This window comes from Melanerpes formicivorus, unplaced genomic scaffold, assembly GCF_026170545.1.
Source record: "Melanerpes formicivorus ecotype bairdi unplaced genomic scaffold, bMelFor1.0.p_v2 SCAF_7, whole genome shotgun sequence".
NCBI lineage: Eukaryota > Metazoa > Chordata > Aves > Piciformes > Picidae > Melanerpes > Melanerpes formicivorus.
Window position 1 is genome coordinate 26048698 of NW_027142359.1, and position 21499 is coordinate 26070196.

Consider the following 21499-nt stretch of genomic DNA (forward strand, 5'->3'; position numbering starts at 1 on the left):
TCCTCCAGCTTCTCCACAGATGATGACAATGATACAGAGGTAGAGGCCATTGAGGTGGACACAGAACTGAACCTGGTTACTGAGTGCTGGGTAGAGCCACAGAGTGGCCACGTCCACAGTACTGCTGAGAACTGGAAACACCTCCATGGCTTGCCCTACCAGAAAATACCTAAAGCAGTGAGTTCCTGAAGGGGTAGGGGCTCTTTTGTGGAGGGAGAAGGGTTTGTTGCAAGTACACCACAGCACTGTGGGTGACTTATTGAGGGCCAGAAGTGATGGGAGTGATGTTAACAAAGAGCCTGAGATTTCTAAAAGAGGAACTGGAATACTGAAGTACTGAATACTGAGGTTTCTGGATTGCAAAGCAGCGGATGCAGATACACAGAAAAGCACAAAATACAAATTGCTTTGTCAAGATCCATTCCATTGGTGGGGAGTGAGCTGGACCAGAGTGGGGAATGCAGACAATACTGCCAGTGCACCCCCTGAACAAAGCAAGAAGAGGCTAAAGGGCTGGTGGAGAATGAGGGAGCAATGAGTGAGAATAGGGCAAGTTAGGGGATGGGATTATGAGTGTTTCCCCTCCTTGCTTTTAGACTGTTTCTCCTGCACTTGGGGATAATAATGCTGCTGCATGCATCTGAGCCTTGACTGCTTGTTACAGCTCTATCCCCGGGACCTTGCGTGCATTGCCACCATGCTGACCTTCGAGTATATCAGCCAGCTGTGCCAGAACAAGGAGTGGGTCTGCCCTCCTTCAGACAGTAAAGCTACTGAAGGTGAGTCCAGCATATCTGTTCTAGCAGGTTTGATGGAGCAAGAGGCAGCTATGCCCTGAATGTCTCTGGGCCCATTAGAGGTTTTTGGAAGGTGGAACAGTGTTTTTGTGATGAGTTTCTAGACTTCGGTGGCTGTGGGTCACTTGGAACGTGTGCTGAGCTGCCAGAAAAATATCTTCAGCCTGGAAGGCCAGAAAAAAGCATTGAGGCTTTCTGCCCAAGCTGGAGAAGTGACTAGGTGACCCTGCTTGAGCAGAGGGATTGGATCATATGACCTGCATTGGTCCTTTCCAACTTCAGCCATTCTGTAATTCTGTGAGAGTGACTTCCGAAGCAGATGGAAGATAAGATCACCTGTACAGTAATGGGCAGGGTATGCCAGGGCAGTTGGTCATTCAGAAGTTGTAAATGATGGGAAGGAAGAGCTCCTCTGTCCTCAGTTGCAAGATACTTGCTTTCTGGTGGCCCTGTTAATTTCTGGACCCTCTGTGAATGTTCTGCTAGCCCCACAGAGGTAGGGAAGAGAACCTTAGGAGTTCTCAGCTGTCCTCTTTCTTCATGATAGGATTGTGTATTTGATGTGACATGGTTAACAGTTCATTGACAACTCCAGGAGTATGGGGGAAGGAGTGTTTCAACCTTGTCAGGCAATCTGTTGGAGAATCTCATTATTTTTGCTTTCTTGTTACTAGTTCACCCCATTTTAGATCTTTTGTTTGCTTACCTTGCAGTGAGTAACACAGCAGATGGGTGGGTGTGAGAGAGCCAGAATCATCCCAAAAGCTGAGAACAGGACCTGAGGGAACCCTGTTGGATCATATCACTGCTGCTGTGGGAGGAGTAGAGGGCCAGGAAAACTCAGGGCCTGGAGGGAAGAGACTCCTTCCTGAGGAAGAGGACAGGAAGCACCTGCAGGGATGCGCAGAGCCTGCCAGATGGGAGATGTCTCTCAAGGGCAGAGGGGTCCTAGGCACTGACTGCTCTGCTAATTCAGGCTGCCTCTGGCTCCCAGCATGGTCATTACTCCCCAGCAGTGTTACCTGCAACACTGATGTACAGATCGTGTTTCCTGGCAGCTGTGGGTCTGAGTCATGTAAGATCTCTTGGTGGCTTCTTGTACCTCCTTGTATCAAGGTGGCAACAAGCCTAGGGGACTCTCTCAGTATGGTACTTCTCTGTAGGTAGCTCACAAGCTGCTGCACCCTCCATCAGGCTTTGCCATTTCTTCACCTTAATTCTCTTTGTATCCCTTTCCCTTCCTAAGCAGAGGGAGTTGAGGCAGTGCTGGTGTGTAACTTCATTTGTGCTCCCTGTTGAGAACTGGCACCATAAATGCAGGGGTGACCTGAGGCAGCACTATATGCTGCCCACAGGCATGTTGCATTCCCAATTCTTGTTGCAGATCCAGACATGGGGGCTGGTTTTCGAGTGCATGAAATCCCATTCCAGTTCAACCTCATGAAGCTGTTGCCCAGGTGTCAGCAAGTTGAAATGTTCTTCCTAATGCTGACAAAAGGTAAGAGGCTCTGTACTGCCTATCTCCTCTTGTACTTCCTCCATAGCAACAGGCATCTTGCTCTGTGTTCTTGTCTCCCTGTGTAGCAGGCACATGAGAGCTGCTGTGGCTCTTTCAGTAGCTCAGTGCAGTTCTGTTCCTTTTGCCTCTGCAGCCCCAGGGCTGTCCAGGTGTATTGCTGTCTTTATTGGGATGATGGTTTTGGAAGAGTTGCTTTTGAGAACATTAAACCTAGACTGTTGCCCTGTGGTGGTGGTTTCATGTCCTTAGCCCCAAACATTTCCAGAACAGTTAGGGTAGCAGGGTGAGTCAGTGTAGGTTAGCTAATGATGCTGGAGCTCCAGGGTTTCCTCAACAGCCTTCCAAGTCAGCCTCATAGAGTCATTGGTGGGGAAACTCCTAGTTGTGTGGAAGTGCTGCTTTGCAAAGTGCTGTCTCCTGGGGTCCTGGGCAGCTGGTGGCTGGAGAGATGCTTCCTCTGAAGCTGCCATGGTTCTGTTTTGGAGCAGAGAATGAGGAGGTGACCAAGGACTCTTCGTTTGTGCCCAATGAAATGCTACTAAACCTCTTCCATGGCTGCCTGCAGCATGACCTCAGTGACCGAGAGATCCCCATGGCTGATGTTGATCATGTGGCTTTCATGGAGCAGGTTCTGCAGCGGGATCGTGATGGCCATCAACCCCCCTTCATACTCCCTGTGATCAGAGGTAAGGGCCAGGAGTATGGCAGCAGTGACATCGTGAACTGGGGTGTTTGAGGAGCCTTGCTTTCAAGTCTCTTTCTCTGCTGATGTTTCTCAGGTTGATTTGTCTGTGCTCTGTTTCAGAAGAAACCCTGAAAGCCTCTGGGACTCTAGAGCAGCAGGATGCTTCTGCATCTTATCATCTTGTTGGCAGCAATGGCACCAGAGATATGACTGGCTCCACAAGTACTCTGCAGGTACTGCTACACTGCTACTGTCCTTCTCCCAAGCCCTCTCTGAAGGCAAACAGCAGCTGTTGAAGAGCAGGATAGTTAGTGGAAGGTTGAAAGATTGAAAGGCTGGTGGTGTTCCCATGCTTGGCAGCAGTTGAAGCTGTAACCTGTGGCTGAAATCAAGCAGGAGTCTGTCAGATACATGGATAGTTGCACTCACTGTAGGTCTACCCTGTTACAGCAGCACTGATGGTGTGCTGCAGATTGCTCAGGCACCATTGACAATTGCTGCCTGGGAATCAGAACCAGCCCTGGCAAAACTGGCTTAAGTGTCTCCTGACTGTGTGCGCTGTGCTTCATGGAGCCAGGCTGCTCTGAGAATGGAGCAGAGGGTGGCCAGGATGATTGTGGCACTGTGCTGAGTAGCAGCCTTGGAGGAACTTGCTGTGTGTGGTTGCTGTCTATTTCAAGGTATGCCTCTGCCATGTGCTATGAGCTTATCTAGCTCCTGCTCTTTCACCAGAGCCTCGGCAACACAGAGCTGCCTGAGGATGATGTGACCCTCAGTGACACCACAGGACCCTTTCCCCCGCAATGGCGATGCTATGCCAAGCTGGTCAACCCACAGCATGTGTTCCTGACCTTCCTGCCAGCCACCTTCTCAGGTGAGGCCACCTGAGGGGGGGAGGGAGAGGAAGCATCAGTCCCAAGCACCTGCTTGGCAAAAGCAGAATCAGCTCTGGTAGGATGGAAAGAAAATTGAACAGTGGAGTCTAGACCCAGTCTTTTCCACCACGTGGCCAAGAATAGAGCACTGCAAAGGGCCAAATGTCTTGTTCTTCTCTCCCTAGACATGGTGCTACCCACATGATGTTTTCAGGCAGGGAATGTGGCTTTACATTATTTGCTGGCTGCAACCACTGAACCATTTTCCCAGTAGGGTTGTTAATAGACTACTAATAGATTTGTCTGGGAAAGTCCCTGCTTCTAGGCACTGGTATTGGTCTGGCTGCCGCTGGACTGCTGGTGACCGCTGCTAGGTTCAGCTGGAAGCACTCTGTGGATCTGCTCCTGCACTCAAAGAGCAGGGACATCTGCCATCTTGGGAATGTTCTCACTGTTCTCACTGGGCAGAAGGTTGGTTTTATTATTTTTTTTTTCCAGATGTACAGAAGCTGATGGTTTGTGGGTTGGATAAACCTCCAAAAGATGAAAGCCAGTCTGGAGAGGACACCCTGGGACCTGTCCGTGCAGAGCAAGTGCAGGCTGAGTCTGAAGAAGGGGATGCCGCAGTGCCATTGCCTACCCTCAGCATAACACCAGCCCACGGTACTGCCCTCAGGACTGCAGCTTGCTGAAGTATTAGTATTGGTGTCTTTGCTATTCCTGAGCACACTGCTTAGGAGGAATAACAGGCTGATCAAGGCTGTCAGCTCCTGCCTGGCAGTGAGCAGAGTCAGAGTCAGGACAAGGGGCATTGTGAAGCCTCAGCCAGCTTTCACGATGTTCATGGGGGTGTCCCTGGTGCAGTCGGCCAAGACTGCAATGAGGATGGAGCAGAAGGTGATGGTGATGACCAATCATGGCTGCCCAAGAAAACAATCAGTGTGGTGAAAAGATTGGGCTGAGTGGTTGAGTGCTGAATGAGGGGTATGGCTCCTGAGGATTGAGTGGTGAGAAGCTGTAAACCTAATACCTACCTGTGGGTGCTGCTGTGAGGGCTGTGACCTCTCAGACCAGGAGCCCACTGAATGCCTTTATCTCAGAGCTGTTTCTCTTGCAGAGGTGAGCCGTGAGCCCGGAGAGCAGGGCGGCCCCTCGCGGAGAGATGTCCACATATCCTTCTGCCACCAGAACTCCCAGTCTGAGCTGGGCGAGTGCCGTCGATTTCGCTGCCCCATTTACATCTACAGCTGCTCCTTGGAGATGTTGCGGGAGCAGCTCGTCAGCCCACGGGCACACCGGCCTCCCCGGGATATCTTCTTCAGGTAACACCAACCATACTTGAGTCCTAGGCAGGAAACAGAGGAGCTTGCTTGGAAGTGGCTGCCTCTAGCCCTGCCTTATTCTCTGGACTTGGCTTCTCTTGCCTTACAGCAGCCACTGCCTCTGCAGGCCCTGGGACCCTGATTTACTGGGGCTAGAGCTATTTATAGCCCAAAATGTGCTTATGTGTGCTGAAGGCTGTGGTTCCTCTTTTCCAGATCCCAGTCTCTGGAACGTCCTCCTGCTGCTGCTTGGCTAGACCACAAGCATAAGGAGTTGGTGAGTTACTGCACACTGCTGCAGGAGCACTCTCACCAGTGCTATGTGAAAGGTGAGGAGCAGCACAGTAGGAGCTGAGGCAGGGTTGGGATTGGGGCTGGGCCCTGAATCTTTTATGAAAGCAATGTCTCATTTTTATTGTGAATTTACATGGAGTAAAGGGAGGAGCTGTGGGATTGATCTCCTAGCAGGAGGGATGAAAAGATGCCTCTCTGAGTTCCCTATGGGCCATGTATAGGCTGTTCCTGAACCCATGAAGTGCTGTGGAAGAGGGTCCCTACTTTGTCTTTTTCCTTTCACTTTTCAGGATGGCAGAGCCCTAGGGCTCTGTGGTGTGACACAAGCTCTTGCTAACCCATACCATTAGGCATTCTGGATGAGTCTTGTCTTCCAGCACCTGCACTGACTGTAACTCTGTGTTGAGACTTGGTGAAAATCTTTGCGACTATTGCCTTGCTTCCTGCTGCTCAAGTACTGTGTTTAATCTGTAGGGCTGTTCAAGAGCCTTCAGCAGTCACACAGCATCAGCTCTCAGGACCTGCTTACAGCCATGGACTACTGTGAGGAGCTGCTGCAAGAGATTGATATCACCAACTTCCTGCTGACAGTGTGCAGCCATGTCCGCTCATTCCGAGAGAGCCACCAGCACTTCCATACACACTCCAAGACAGCCAGCTTCCAAATGGGCAGCATAGAGCAAGAAGAGGAGCAGAGCTCTAGGGAACGGGGTGTCTTGGTCTCTGAATCAAGGTAGGGGTCCACCTTTGTCTTGCTTCTGTTCTTAGTACTGGACCAGGACAGATCTTTCTTCAAGCGTCTTCTGCTGCTTGCTAAAAGGAATGTTATAGGGCAGAGTCTAACAGAGCCACATGGAAGAGCAGATATTTCCAGTGAGATACCCACCTGGTATGGTGTTCACCAAGACCTTCTCTCTTGTAATGACATCTGTCCTTTCACTTTCTTGTGTATTCTTAGCTCATTACTGTCCCATCTTGCCTGAGCTGAAGGGTGGTTTGTCTGCAAGTAACTTTCAGACTTGTTTCTGGATAAATTATGCATCTCCTGCTGCTTGACTCGTCTGAGTTTGCTGTTGACTCTGGTGAAAATCACATGGTGGTTATCTTTTTCTGATAAATAAAGTGTCATTTCTGTAAACCAAAACTGGAGAAAAACAATAACAAGAGGAATGTCAAGGCAGAAATGGAATGTGCTTGGTGCTAAACTTCTGCCTTTCTAGTCCTTAGGGTATTTATGAGGCTTATATTGCCTCTGGAAACTACTATGCCTCAGTGTCTGTCAGATAAACACCTTCTTTAGGTCCTTTTCCTCTATTTGCAATTGACTATCCTCAGTTGCTTTATGTGAATTCAGTAGCATTTATTTGGAATCCCCAAACCTATTTCTTCCTGTGCTGTAAGTCACTGAAATGAGGCTGTGGTTTTGAAGACCACTCATTGTTTGGAAAGTAAGATGACTTCTTCATGTCTCTTTCACAGAGAAGAGCTGTGAGGAGCTTTTTGTTTGCTTATATAAATCATCACCAATCCCAATGCAGATTGTATAAACTTCACTGAAGGCTGTACAGCTAGTGACACACTGCACCCAGATCTGCCATCTCTATTACTGATTCAAGGACCTGGGAAGTGCTTTGGCCAGCTGCCATCTCACTGTCCATATTGCTTTTCCTGAGTTTTAGGGACTGATTCATGGGGCTGAGCTTTGCACTCTGCTCTGTGCTGCCAAAACTCTAGGGCTCATGTTGCTTTTTCATGTGAGGTGCCCTGGACTGGGTGTTGGTAATTCAAATTGTCCTGTCTCTATACTCAGCCACGTCTGTTACCCTGGGAGGGTTTGTAGCATTGTGTGGTGTACCTGGCTTATGGGTTCAGCCTGGCTACAGGCATCCTGAGTGCTTACCTGGGTTGGTGGGTGGCAGGAAAGTTGCTGGGGCTGTAGGGGTAGGGGTTGTGTAGGTCACATTGTATTTACACAGATGAGGTGTGGAGAAGTGCAAGGTGGGATGCACTCAGGGTAGGTGATGATGTAACTACTGTGGTTGCTTGCTTTGCCTGCCTGACCTGTCCACAATCCTGCCAGTGCTGAAATGGAGGACTACAGTGAGCAGGACTCCCATAACGTTGCTAGCCCCACAGAGGAGCCAAAGAGCTGTGTGGCCACCAGCTGCTGTTCAGAGTTTCCCCTCTCACTGCTGGAAATTGGACAGCCCTGCCAGGCACACCCTGACTTACACAAAATTATCCAGGTGAGGAACATGGAAGCTTTCCTTGGCTCCTACAGGTGGTTAGAGTGGAATGTCTGCCTCATGGTTGGGGTTTCTCTTTTAGGAAAAATTCCTGGAAATTGGAAGTTTACATTTCAAGCCAGTGCCATCAAATCCTCACTATTTCTTTTATTGCCCACCATCAGCCAAGAAAGAGGTAGGCACAATGCTGCCCTGGCAGCCCTTGTGGTGGGAAGTAGCTTTACTTGGTGTCAGATCTGGATTTGGGTCTGGCAGACCCCTCATGACTAAGCTCCTGGGGGAGCCATCAACAGCTTGCTTCACTGCCTGGCATGGTTCTAGTATCTGCCCTTCCTCTTTCCATCTCAGGAAGAGGTATCTCGGGATCAGGCAGACAGGAAGGGCAGTGAGGACATGGAGGGATCAGAGGCAGAACTGGCAGCTGAGGAAGGTAAAATTTGCATACTCTGTTCTGGAGAAGAAAATGTCATTAGTCTTTCTGTGGTGATGCCTTTCAGAGCTTGGTTGTGTCTCATGAGGTCTCTGAGGATGTGAGTCTGGTTTGCTAACAGGGAATCTGTGTCAGCAGGAACTGTATCTGGATGCTGCATTGCCACAGAGAGTGACCCAGAGCTGGAAGTGGAGTACCGTGAGAAGCTGGAGCATGAGTTCCCAGACACAGATTCCCTCTCAGACTCCAACACAGTGAACCAGGATGATGACTCCTTCAGTGTGCTAGGAGGAGGCTCACTGAATGAGCAGGAGTTCATGGAGGAGGAGATGCCCCCACTCTTTGTGCACCTCACCTGCTCAGTGAAGCTGCGCAGCCAGCACAGCTCCATGCCTGTGCGGTCCCTGCCAACTTGTCTAGGTAAGAGCAAGTCTTGCTGTGACATTAAGGGGCAGTATGGCTTCTGTCAGGTCCCTGATGAGTGAGCAGCCCCTGGAACAAGCATGCCATGTCCTAAACCACAGTGCTTCTGGACCAGCCCTCCCTGTAGAGAGCCCCCAGGGTCTCCCAGCATCAGACAAGGGATTTTTCACCAGGTCTCACACTTGCTGTGGGATTGATCATGTAAAGTTGAAAGGATTATCATGGAGGGTGGTGGGCTCCTTGAGCCTGTCCAGGCATGTGGGACAGCCACCTCTTGCAGTCTCTGTATTTGCCACTAGGCTGTGTATGTGTGTAAGCAGAGCTGTTTGTTGCTTGATTTCTGTGATCCTCCTCAGGGGAAGTTCTGAGCTGCCTGGAAAGCTGCCAGGGCCTGAATACCATTGACTTGGGTGACCTCTGTGTGACCCTGGACATCTTTGTGTTGACACTGCCCCTGGAGATCGAAGTTGTGAATGCAGACATTCTTCACAACAGGTAGGTGGAAAGGGGCCCAGTCAGTCACCCACCTTGTGCTTGCCTTTCTCAGCCAGCCAGTCTTGGTTCCCCTCCACATGCTGAGCCTCAGGATTCTCCTCACACATGCTGCCACAGCCCTGAGAAAACTAAATTTTTCCAAAATAGGCTCACCTTCTCTGGACATCCCTTTTCTCCCCTCTTTGGAGCCTGTGCCTCTTTATCCTTGGTGGCTCAAAAGCTGATGCTCAGCCTGCTCTCTCTGTCATGTGGCAGGTGCACCTCAGAGAGCAGCGTGTCCTTCACACGCTCTCCAGGGCAGCCATCCTCCTTCCGCTCGGATGAGGACATCATGCACAACCTGGAACGGCTCCCATCCACAGGAGATGAGAGGTATGGTACTGCAGGTGTGGCAAGCCCCTTGTGGGTTCCTTTCACTGCCTACATGGCTCATGGATAAGAATGACTGATTGATTCTTATTCTTCTCTCTCCTAGGCACCCTGCACTTTCCAACCTTCCTGGTGTGCACAGGCAGGCTATTGAAGCCACCATGAATGAGGTAAGCCAGCCTTGCCTGCTTTTTGCTTCTCACTGGAGCTGTGTGGCCACAGCACATACCTACTGTGCCACACTTCCTGTCTTGCTCCAAGGTATAACCTCTGTCAGCTGAGCAGGCCTTGGTGGTATCACACAGGCCATTGGCCTTGTGCTCTCCAGAAGTGTGGGATTACCCTGACAACATTTTTACTGCAGTTGGGGTGAGACAGGCAGAACTCTCTTCCAAAGGCCTTTTGTTAGGTACATTCCGAAGGAGATGAGGGATGCAGGTGATGAGAGGCAATGCTCTCATCCCAGTGGGTTTTGAGTCAGAACTAGTACAGCCTTGCAAAGAGAGGTCACCTAGGTCTTGTGCTGTGTCATTGCTCTGCTCAGATTCGCTGGCTTCTGGATGATGAGATTGTGTCTGCACTGCGCCACTCGCAAGTCATCAGCTCCTCCATCCTGCACCGAGTGGCCACTCACATCTATAACTCCAAGGGGCGACCCAGCTGCCACAGTGAGGTGGTGCTACTCCAGTTTGTCTTTGGACCTGAGCTCTCTCTGGAGAAGTTCAAAGAGGTAAAGAAGAGGCCCTGATGCAGTGTCATATCCTTAGCTGGTGGGGATGCTTATTCTTCCCTGTGTTGCAGGAGTTCAGAAGAATGGCTCTGCCAGGCTACATTCTTAATGCAGAAGGCAGTGACTACCACTACGTCTCCATTAGCCGCCTGCACTCCAGGCAGGCAGCTCCAAACACTATGGGGACACCTTGCTTGCAGCAGCCAGCTGGAGGGGGCGCCAGGACTGCCCTGAGCCAGGGAGGCCAGGAGGGGAGCAGTGAAGCAGAGGCAGAAGGCTCTGAGCTGCACCATACAAACTGTGTCCTCCCAGAAGAAGCCCGAGGTCTCTGGGGGTGGCCGGAGAGTGAGACATGTGTCATGACAGATACAGGAACCCCAGCAGGTGGAGGCAGCCACACACAGGATGAGGTGAGAGTCACTGAGGTGGTCTGTAGTGGGAAGGTGGGGGACACTGTGGTAACAGAAGGTAGAGGGTGGAGGAGGAGGATGGAACTGTTCTTGGTGTCTATTTTTCTGGTCAATTTTGCAACTTTGGCTTGTGTGCAGGTCCCAGAAGAAGCACTGAGCCTTGAGCAAAACAGAGCACCTGGTCGTGACTCCCTGGAGGAGGCAGCTCCAGAGACAACCATACAGTCACTGCCATCCTCATCCTCTGAAAAGGGCAACAGTGAGAAATCACTGTTGGTGACACCATCTGCAGCAAGCCTGGCTGACTCCATAACACAGGGCAGGGAAGGTAGGAGCTACAAATGTGGGGGAGAGAGACCTCAGCTTTGGGAACTTTTAAGGGAAGAACCCATTTCTGGCCATGGCATACAAAATGTGACAGCTACTCCTGTTGCAGTCCCTGAACACCAGAATTGATAGGCAGGACTGTTGATCTCTTCCTTTCCAGGGTGCTGGCAATTCGCTGCTTAGCAGTACCTAGGGTACTAGGCTGTGCTGCCTCACTGATATCCCTTAGGACATGAAGTTCCTGCTGATTCCAGCAATGGCTACAAGAGCCCCATTCTATAGCACTGCCTTCTTATCTTGTGGTGTGATGTTTCTGCAGCACATGGGGCATGTGAAGGGGCTTAGCAAGTGCTTTCATGATCAGACCTCTCTTCTCTTTGCAGGGTCCAGCAAGCAGCGTCCCAGCCGTGTGCAGAGTCTAGTGTCAAGCCAGGGCAGCATGGACTCTGACCACCTGGGTGAGTGTCTTGGAGCAAGGGTGACTGACAGCGTGCAGCCAGAGACCAGCAGTGGCGTGGTGGTGCAGGGCTGTGGAGGAGACTGTATGCCTGGGGTGGGGTAACCCTTGAGCCCCGAGGACAGGGTTTATGAGTGGCTCTGATCTCCCAGAGCCTGCTGTGCCCAGGAAGGAGGCTGGCTTGTCAAGCCTGGGGCTGAAGTGAGGATGCATTGCAGGTTATGATGGGGGAAGCAGTGACTCGGAGTATGAAGAAGCACTAATGAGTGACCAGGAGCCCAGGTGTCCTCTCATGCCAGATTTCTGGCTCATCGTAAAAATCCAGCAGGACCGAGTGGAAGTCTATTACCACACACGGTAAGGAGGTCCACTGTTTCTCTGTACCATGACCTTATTGCCTCTCACTCATTTCCAGACGGGATCTTCTTGCCCAGTGTGAGTGGGGAGCAGCAGGACTAACCTGGGGAAAGGGGAAAGATCCCATCCTTCCCCACTGTGTTCCCTCTGCCAGCACACAGGGACAAGCATGCTTTATGCATACTCTGCTGATCCCTCTCTCCTCTTTCCTGTAAAGCAGCCTGAGTGTGGAGAAGACAGCATCAGGAGAAACGGAAGAGGAGCAACCGGGGGAGTGCCAGAGTCTCAACCAGCTGGTGGTGAAGAAGATCAGTGAAATCTGCAGAGTTGTCAATCAGGTAACAAATCTGCAGAGGTCAGGGACAGAGCAGTCAGTCATGAGCTGGCTTAGTTGAGAAGGGACTTCTGGAGGTTGTCTGGTCTGGGCCCAGCTCAGAGGAGGGTCTGGTGAGCCAGTTCAGCTGGTGGAGTTGCAGCTTGGGGGTTGAAGGAAAGGGGACTCAGTCTGGCTCAAAGCCCTTTTTGCTGTCTCCTGTGGGCTCTGCAAGTAACAGAACTTCTTCCTCTTTTTCTCATCCTTTACAGCGCTTGCTGCTGCAGGACCTACATGACAGCCACATATGCAACTCATTACTGGTGGCTGAAAGTGAGGAGGACATCTGGAAGAGTGAAACGCCCTATACGTCATACAGGCAGCGTGTCATGCCCACAGATGGTATGAATACTCCCTTGGCCATGCCTCAGCAACAGTGCTACTGCCTGCCCATGAATGATGCAGAAGATGGTGACTTCCATGCTATGGGCCCAGCTATGTCCTTTGTGTTTTGTAGATTACTCTGTAGAAGAGAGCTACCAGCCCCGGGACTACCTCGCTGCCACCATGCAGTTCATGCCGGGGCACTTTGCTTGTGATGTGGTGTGGAGCACGTTCATCCATGTGCACTCACGCCTCAAGATGGGCCCCAACATGGGGGTCTCACGAGGTGTGTACAGCCCGCGTTCCCCTCTCATTTTATGTGTCAGGAGTCTGGCTTTTGGCTGGACTGGCACACCAGAGAAGGGTCTGTGGGATAGCTAACAGGCCACGTTGCCCACAGCTATCCAGGCACTCCGCTCGGTGCTCAATGCCTTCTCTGTGGTGAACAGGAAGAATATGTTTGTCTACCAGGAACGGGCCACGAAGTCTGTTTTCTACCTCCGGTAAGAAGCCAGTGTGACTTGTTGCCCTGACCCTGTCCTGCTACATGTGTTACAGCAGACTGTGAGTTCTCAGGAGCAGGACATGTCTATGTAGCCTCAGGGACCCTGCTGTGGCCCAAGCAGCAAGCAGACAATTTCTGATGAGTCAGGCCAGGCCCCCCCCACTCTCTCTGTGCTAGGCCTTTACATGGGAGGCAAATGGATGATATTGTTGTGAGAACCAGAGAGAATTCTTTTTACAAGCTCCATATCATAAGGGCTAATCCCTAGAAAGTGCACAGGGGAGAGTAAGGAAGATGTGGATCATCTGTGGAGGTATGATGCTGACATCATTGTGAGCGGAGGCTGACATATCTTTCTCCTGCATTCAGCCTGACTGAAACCACCTATAGTGGGAAGGTGTGGGAAGCAGAGAGTGTCCCTAGTCCCACATCTCGCTCGTTGGCACTGACACGAAGCCAGGAGCCCATTTACACTGAAGATCTAATGGTGAGTCTGCTGTTCTCCAGGAATGGATGCTTTTGGTCACAGGAGTGGTGTGAACTCAGTAGTTGCAGCATCCTGGGTTTTGCGTAGGGTAACATTTACATTGTAGGTGTGTGGAGCTGGGTAGCAGTGAGTGGGTTCTGCCTGACCTTGCTGACAACCTGGGACAATGATGAACATAGAATCCATATGGAAAGTGCATCTGTGTGGCTGATTTTGTCTTCTCCAGGGTTCTCGTTCTTCTCTGGACACAGCCTCATGCCGTAGTGTGGACTCTGCCCGCCCTGTGGGACAGGTAGACAGGCACATCCAGCTGATGGTCCATGGTGTTGCCCCAGCAGGTAGGTGTTACAGCACTTGGCAGCAGATTGACTGGTCTGTCCTGATGTAAAGCAGAGGAATACAGCTCTGCTCCCTACCCTCCTTGCTTGAAGAGCAGAGAAGATATTACTCCCCTGAGCAAACTGCTCTCTGTAGCCCAGAGTTGCTCTCTCTTCTGACTGGATGGGAAAGTGCAGAGAGGATCCATGGCCCACAATGAAACCTCCTGACCAGGTGGCTTATGGCTGCTTTCCTTGTGCAGGAGTGCATTTGCCTCTACCTGCTGCACCAGCAGTCTTTTGTGATCATGAATGAGTAGAAAAAGATGCCTGAAGAAACTGGTAGTGGGGGAATCATGTGAGGGTGATACATCCTGAAACAGGCAGGGAGAGGTGGCTATGATCATTAGGTGAAAAAGCTGCTTGTACCTCTGCTCATTTGAAAGGGCCTGAGATCACAGATGAGCTGGTGAAAGTGCTGCGCAGGCGCCTGGATGAGGCCACCCTAGATATCATCACTGTGATGCTAGTGCGGAACTGCAAGCTGACCCCAGCAGATGTGGAGGTACCTCACTGGATATCTGCTCTGCTCATGTCAGAACCCATAACACTTCCCTGCTTTTTGACCTGTCTCAGCCTCTCCTACCCCAGGGCAGGGACTGCCAGAGCAGTTTGCTATATCACATTCACTGCTCCAGAGCTCACTCAGGCTAGCATTCACTGAGGTATATACTGTGTGGGTGCCTACTGTGGTAGGTGGGAAATACCCTTTGCTGGGATTTGCAGCATGACAGGGCTTCCCTCTGAATACTGATGGAATATCTGCCTGCATCTGTTTCACAGTGCTGTCTATGGGCCTGGGCTCTGCCCACCACACTCTCCCTTCATATGGCCAGCTGGCATAATTTGAATCAGTGTCAGAGCCCCAGGGCATCCTGCTAGCCTGGCTGAGTTTTAAAGCCTTCTCTCTACAGTTTATCCAGCCCCCTGGAACCCCACCCACAGAGGTCCTGCAGTTTGCACTGCCACCCTCTGCCCTGCCTTGGCTCCATGCAGTGGCCTACTATCTGCGCCAGAACCTACTCATCTTCCTGCACACCCCAAAGTACACAGACAGCAACGTGGAGCACCACTTCAAGGTGAGGAGGGCTGTGAGCAGGGATGATGGTCTGCCCAGCTTCCACCTGTTGCTGGGGACATTTGTTGGGGCAGCTTAATCACCATGTTCCTAACTCTGCTGGGTAGTGTTAGGGAGAAACTGACACTGAGTACTGAAGCTTGGATGAGTTTTGCAGGACTGTGAGCAGTTCCTATTTGGCGTGGACAGGCCTCGCTTTCACGCAACCAGTCACTTGTGCAAAAGGCAGCAACCATGAAATTCATGCCCACAATCATCTCCCAGCAGTGTGGGAAAAGCACCCCTTTTCAAAGCTGAGCTTGGCTCCCTGTGATCTAAGGACTGAAACACCAGGATTAATAAAAGTTGAGGAGCATCTACCCAGCCTCTGAGGATAGAGGGTGAGGCCAGACATGTAGTGCTGTGTCATTGCATAGAGCTATACAGGCTTCCTTCAGCCCAACTGTGGTGAAGGCTGTGCTGCCAAGTGTTTCTAGGAGGTCTGGGGATGAGCTCTGCCCACACTTGGGCCTCTGCTTCCTATCAAGGCAAGTTCTCTAATCTGTCAGTATTATTCCTTGCTCTCCTTAGCACTACTTCAACCACAATGGGAGCATCCCAGACCAGGATCTCTATCTGTACAACAAGCCAGGAGGCCAAGGCACTGGTGGAAAAGGTACTGTGCTCAACTCTTTATTGAAACAGGGCTTGGAGCTGTGTGTTGGGGAGTTGCTTGCAGTGTTGGAGAGCTCTAAGTGAGAAGAGCCTGTGCTGGGGTAGTGTGTTCCTCTGATGGCTGAGGTGGGCAAGGTGTGTGCCAAGGGGACTGCACATCCTCACTTGTATGGTAGAGTGAGCTAAGGCCTCCCACTGAGCAACTTGCTAAGCTTGGCCTGTTGCTGTAGGAAGCAGCTCTAGCTTGTAGTAGCTGTGGGGTGAGACACAAGAAGACCTCAGTAAGTGTGGGGCACAGAGTCTCTGTGGGGCTGGAGGTGGGAGGACTGACAATTGTTGCAGTAGTCTTGCTACAAAGGTGTAGCTGCATGCTGCATGTAACTGAGCACAGGCTGTGGGGACAATGTCATTCCTCTTTGGACTGCTGGAGGAGGAATTGGATAGAGCCCATCCTGCAACTGTCTGTCATGTCATGTTTTGTCCAGGCCATATGGTCTGTCACCTGGCCATGGTGTGTCTTGTGCCCCTCGTGCACTGTCTGAATGTTCTTCTGTTACGTAGGTACCATGTCGGACCTTGTGCAGCACCTCTTTCCACTTTCCCACTTCCAAGGTAGCACCTGTGGCTCCACCTATTACTCCACTTTCCTTTCCTGTGCAGCTCCCCAGCCCTTCTGGTCCTTGCTGTTGTTGTTTTCCTTGTGTTGTGGCTTCAGCGCTGACTCCTCTGTGTTTGTGTGCGTGTGTGTCAGTTTTGCCAAGCCTCCTCTTTCTTGCTGGCTGGATAAATGAGCAAACAGAACCTGTTGCCCTGGGATGGCAGCTCTGTAGTCCCCAGCTGCTGAGGGTCTGTATGCTGCCCTGTTGGCTTGCAAACAGTGAACTCCAAAATCCTGCAGGATTTTTTCCTACAGGTCCCAACAGGCATCTCTTCCTGAGGAAGACAGGACTCAGGATATTTCAGCTGTGGTTTCACACTTTAGGGTGCAGCAACATCACTCTTCCCACTCGCTGTATCCATGTGTGGGGGCTTCCCTTGCATAACAGGGGGCTAGAGTGGCTGGGCACTGGTAGATGTGTACTTTGTATTTCAGTGAGCCTGGGTCAGAGACCCCCACAGGTGGGAAGTAACAGCTCCCTGGTACTTCACCTCTCCATGGCATGTGATGGATGACTGTGTAGCCAAACTGCAGTGGACTGGGCTGCGAAGGCCTTGGCAGCTTTTGCTAACTTACCTCTTCATATAGCCCAGAAGTCAGGTCTTGAGTTTCTCTGCCCAGAGAGACAGTTCCAGCTGCAGGGTGCTTAGTACTTGGCACTTCCTTGACAAACCAACTCTGTCTTGAGAGCACCTGGAAATTAAGAGTCTGCTCCTGCAGCTGCTGACTCAGCCTGCTTTAAAGCACTGCTGTGAGTGCTCCCTCTCTACAGCAAGAGAAGTGGGACATAGTACTTGGTTGTTCTCATGTCTTCGCCTCAGACAAACTGAAGCAGAGGTACAGGAATGGTTGTGACAGGGAAACATACCAGATGGGGAGGCTGAAGAAACTCAATGTGGTAATTCATCCAAGAGGAGAAGAGGGCAGTGACTACATATTGGTCTACAATTACCACATGACCATCCACTGTCGTTTAGGGCCTGGAGCTGACTGTCATGCTGGACAGATGAATAGATTGTGCCCTTTACTATTTAAAGCAGGAAAGTCTGCTTTGTAGAACTTATATGCACTGCCATGTGGGGTAGATTTGCTGCTCTTAATACCTTTGCATCAGCACCCACATCCTGGAGAGCTGCCCCTCTTCATCAAGAGGCCATGTGAGGTGGTAGAGCTCATGTGTTATGTTCCCTGCCCTCATCTGAAGTGAGATAAAGTCCTGGTCCCCTCTACCTTTGACAAGAAACTTTGAACTTCTCCATTGTTTGCTGGATAAAACGTTGTTCCTGTGTGTGTCCTGGGGAGAGATATGTTGAAGACTGTTGCAGAGTGCCTCTGAAACAAGACAACTCTTGTACTTTTCTTCAAGTGGAGGGACACTCATAGGTGTAGAGTTTTCTTTCCTCAGTGTGAGTGCAAATGAGCTGCCCTGACTTGAATGCCCACATCTCTCCTTTGGAAGCAGCTCTCTCCCAGTGCCCTCTCTATTCCATCTGGCTTGTCTTGGAGGAAAGGCTGCTGCAGAACTTATGTTTCATTAAGAAGGATGGAGAGCAGGTGGTTGTGCTGCTGATTAGACCTGGGCACGAGTCTGGACTTAGCACAGGGAGGGCACCCATCTCCACAGGGTGCTGCAGATCCAGTTGGGTGCAGTTTGGTCGCTCTGTGACAGCAGAATCTGGTGTCACTCCCATCCTTGCAGAAGGACAGAGTATTAGCTCAGCAGTGCTCCGGGATTGAGGTTGTTTGCCTCTGGACACATCACCCTTTGGCAGCGCGGGACCAGTTTTGCCATCCAGTCACCTAAGTGCTGGCTTAGTCTGTCCAGGGGCTTTGAAAGGGAGTGGAAGCATCTAGGACTACTGCATGGAATTTGGACCTCACAGCAGCACCTGTGCTGCTGCTTTCCTGGTGCCCTGGGCACTAAGATGGGCCATGGGGAGTGAGCTCCTGTTTCACTGTGGGCTGTGAAGCAGACACTGCACTGTTTCCCTGCATCTCTGTCCCATTGTGCATGCTTAGGGCTCAGCACAGGAAGGCTACTCTGCAGCAACTCCAGGCTAATACTAGGTGTTGACCTGTTTTGTCCTCAGTCCTGCTGGTTGGAGTGCATGGGGAGGCCACCTGATCTTGTAGGGATGTACAGTGAGGAGGGGGCTGCGAGTGTAATTTGCCACAAGGTGTCATGTGTACAGTCTTCCTCTGCAAAGACTCGAGGGCCTTCACAGCCTGGAGAGGGCAGCTGAAGAGTATCTGGGCTTAAGAGGACAGGGATGGTGAGCCCCCTCCTGCTTCTCTCTGCGTAAAAGCTCTCCTGGAGCAAATGGAAATACTTCTCCCTTGCATATGGGGAAAGACAATCCAGGAAGCTCCTGCAGGGCAAGGTGAAAGCTACAGTGACTGCAGAAGAGAGAGTCCCAGTATGATGGGGGGACACTATTCAAAACATCATGCTTCTTACCCTGGCTCCCCACAGGCACAGCTAGGCTCTGCTCCCCTGGCTGCATCCCCTCCTGTGGGCCCTGACTGCTGCATGGCACTGTGCAGCCCAAGTGATGACATAATGGTCCCAGGTGCAGGATTGCAGGCTGTAGACAGGGCTTGTAGAGGTATATTTAGTGCTGGGCTGATGGAGGCTCTCTTGGGCTCTCTCCACAGGAATTGCATGCATTGCCCTGACATTTGTGGATGAACATGGGAGCCCCACCTCACTGCCCCATGTGGAGAGGCCTGACCCTCTGAAGCTGCGTTCCTCCTCACCCGTCATAGGCCTGCTGCGGGACACTGACTTTGAAAGCCTCACTGCGGTCAGCAGGCACCAACCAGAGGCTGGTAGCCTGCATTCAGGTAGGGAATGAGACAGGCCACAAACTGCTGATTCCCTGTTGTGTCTGATGGTGAGGGTGCAGAGTCATGCAGGACTGCCCTTTCCCCACAGAGCCCTGCGTGCTGGTGCGCCTGGACATTTGGGAGAAGGGCAACATCAGCCTGCTGCAGCTGTCAGAGAAGCTGCGCGGAGCCCTGCGCCATGCTCTCTGTGATGCTGTCATGGAGTTCCTTGTGCTGCCAGCCCCACTCTGCATGGAATCTCCCTGCCCCCTGGGTCCTGCAGACCTGGAAGAATTAAGCTCTGCAGGTGAGATCCTGGATCCCCAGTCAGCCTCACTCCTGCCTGGCCTGTGGGAGCATGGCTGTTGCTGGATATACTTGGGTTGGGGCTGCTGGGAGGGAGGAAGGTGCTCTTCTCTGCAGGCTGTGCTGTACAGTGGCCCAGGGGAGGAGCGTCATAGAAATTAGGGTTGAAAGAGATCTGTGTGCTCCCCAAGACTCCATCCACTCTGCTGAATGTTATCAAGAGCTCTTTCCCTTCTCTCCAGCTAGGTTTTGGCCAGCCACTGTGGGGAACATGAGCAGTGTCACAGTTGGAGGCTCTGGAGAGTCTGATTTACTCTTGTCTCCATAGGAGGCCTAAGAAGGACCATGTCAGAGACCAAAGGCCTGGCCCTGGCTACTGGTGGGACTGGAAGAAGCTGTCCTCCACCTTTGCATTTCACTTCTGCCCCTTCACCTGGCTCTGGGGAGCCAGTGACACCTACAAGCAAACTGGGACGCCGCAGCTTCTGGGACATGCTGGTACTGTTGCTGAGGGAACAGTTGGGAGCAGGGCTTACAAGACCTTATGTTGTGTTAGGCCAGGAGGAGCAGAGAGGAGGGATTTGGCTGAGGTTGGGAGGCTAGGCTGGTAGTGGGCACTTCTGGATCAGGGCACTAGCTGGGCTGTGCAAGCGCACAGCATTAACTTACCTCCTTCTCCCCAGAGCAAGGCAGAGTCCTCAGAGCTGGGCAGCCCCAAGACTACTGATGACATTGTGCTAGAGAGGCCGGAAGAGGCTCGCACGAGGCGACGGCACAAGACTGAGAGCGTCAAACAGCACCTGAGCCAGGATCGGGCCACAGTCACAGCTGAACTGGAACAAGCACAGAGGCAAGCACAGCCTGCAGGCCAGGCAGCCAGGCTGTTGTTCCCCTCCATGTGCTGTACATTGCTTCATAGCCTGACATCCTACTGGCTCTGTATGTGTCTCACCTCTCTGGACTCCATCCCCTTTCCTTATACTTTCTCCTTTATGCAGCCACTTAGGGGAGCTATCTTCCACACACAACCTCAGTCCGTGTTGCTGGAGTGCTGCCAGGAGCACTGTTGGTTCTCTCTGCCAGAGATCCTTTCCCTATGACACCTGACACCCTTATGGCTACTGACCCAGAGGGACAAAGCTCAAGGGCTGTAAACCCAAAAACGAGGCTCCCCAAGGCTCTGCTCTGGAGCTGAGGGGCAGCTGTTGCACTTTTGTGCCTTTGTTGCTTTTGTCTGCTCTGGTATAGCCATGCCTTCCTTCCCTTTTCCCAGGCGCCGAGCCTGCCAGTTGGAAGAAGGGGATGTAGGTACCATGCATCCACTCTTCAATCAAACCTGCCAGCAGTGGATGGCATTCATGAACAATTTGGGTATGTGTCTCAGGCCCTCCAGATCGGCTAGAAGTGGGCCATTCTCCCCAGAGCTCTGAGGACAAGTCCTCATATGGCACCAAGCTATGTGTCTTCATCCCTTGCTTTTTCTTTACCTAGTTGTGCACACTGCCCCTTCCCAAATCTCACCAGAGTCCCACTGGTTTCACACAGCATCAGTATTACAAAGTTCTGGCATGGGCCTGCACCTGAACACACCTGCTAAGGTTGCATCTGCCATGGTCTAAATCCAGAGCTATCTGGATTTGGCTGCAGCTGCTTTAGAGAGACCTGCGCTCCAGTAGCATATGTGGGTAGTGATTTAGCTCCCAGATGTATCAGGAGGGAGGATCTGAGCTTCTGCAACATGCTCTGGGGCTATAAGCTGCAAGGGAGACCCTCACTCTTTCAGGGAGCAAGAGGAGGAGAGATGCCCTTCATTAAGGTGGGATTTGGGTCTGTGTGTCTGGCCTGCTGTTGCTTTGTGGATACCTGTCAGTGTTTGCACATCCTCACACACCTGCTGGCAAGGTAGAGCTGTCCTCCTCTGACGAGGGGCAAACCATGGAACAAGGAATAAATGAGGGAATAAAGTATTGTGCTCAGCGCATGCAGAGAGCTTGGTCCAGGTCCCACTTTAGGCCACAGCCTGAAACCAGGAGTTATTTCCACCCTCATCCCTTCCATATAAAGTCCTTTTTCTCCAGCTTTTGCCTGGTTCCATCCCTGGCAAGGCAGGAATTCGGCCTGCTCTGGGCAGCAGGCTTGTAGCAGGACATCCTTAGCCCACTGTGGCGCAGGCAG

At 51.7% G+C, this 21499-nt stretch overlaps 1 protein-coding gene across 4 annotated transcripts in view; it reads left to right on the plus strand.

The window, feature by feature from the left end:
* SZT2 (SZT2 subunit of KICSTOR complex) overlaps window positions 1-21499 on the plus strand; it is a 56432-nt gene that overhangs the window by 21888 nt on the left and 13045 nt on the right. For 2 of the 4 annotated variants that reach the window (XM_068141536.1, XM_068141538.1), the window contains exons 19-54: window positions 9-177; window positions 665-779; window positions 2182-2295; window positions 2805-3002; window positions 3122-3234; window positions 3734-3875; window positions 4375-4539; window positions 4994-5198; window positions 5415-5527; window positions 5967-6225; window positions 7573-7738; window positions 7821-7913; window positions 8087-8168; window positions 8307-8588; window positions 8948-9086; window positions 9342-9458; window positions 9562-9625; window positions 10000-10185; window positions 10257-10595; window positions 10734-10923; window positions 11306-11380; window positions 11598-11736; window positions 11954-12074; window positions 12322-12451; window positions 12567-12719; window positions 12834-12936; window positions 13308-13425; window positions 13652-13763; window positions 14189-14307; window positions 14717-14881; window positions 15451-15535; window positions 18848-19036; window positions 19128-19325; window positions 19653-19822; window positions 20008-20174; window positions 20598-20695. In XM_068141536.1, the coding sequence (XP_067997637.1) occupies window positions 9-177; window positions 665-779; window positions 2182-2295; window positions 2805-3002; window positions 3122-3234; window positions 3734-3875; window positions 4375-4539; window positions 4994-5198; window positions 5415-5527; window positions 5967-6225; window positions 7573-7738; window positions 7821-7913; window positions 8087-8168; window positions 8307-8588; window positions 8948-9086; window positions 9342-9458; window positions 9562-9625; window positions 10000-10185; window positions 10257-10595; window positions 10734-10923; window positions 11306-11380; window positions 11598-11736; window positions 11954-12074; window positions 12322-12451; window positions 12567-12719; window positions 12834-12936; window positions 13308-13425; window positions 13652-13763; window positions 14189-14307; window positions 14717-14881; window positions 15451-15535; window positions 18848-19036; window positions 19128-19325; window positions 19653-19822; window positions 20008-20174; window positions 20598-20695 (5393 nt within the window). The remainder of the gene's footprint in view (window positions 1-8; window positions 178-664; window positions 780-2181; window positions 2296-2804; window positions 3003-3121; window positions 3235-3733; window positions 3876-4374; window positions 4540-4993; window positions 5199-5414; window positions 5528-5966; window positions 6226-7572; window positions 7739-7820; window positions 7914-8086; window positions 8169-8306; window positions 8589-8947; window positions 9087-9341; window positions 9459-9561; window positions 9626-9999; window positions 10186-10256; window positions 10596-10733; window positions 10924-11305; window positions 11381-11597; window positions 11737-11953; window positions 12075-12321; window positions 12452-12566; window positions 12720-12833; window positions 12937-13307; window positions 13426-13651; window positions 13764-14188; window positions 14308-14716; window positions 14882-15450; window positions 15536-18847; window positions 19037-19127; window positions 19326-19652; window positions 19823-20007; window positions 20175-20597; window positions 20696-21499) is intronic. The other 2 variants (XM_068141537.1, XM_068141539.1) reach the window with 1 other exon arrangement.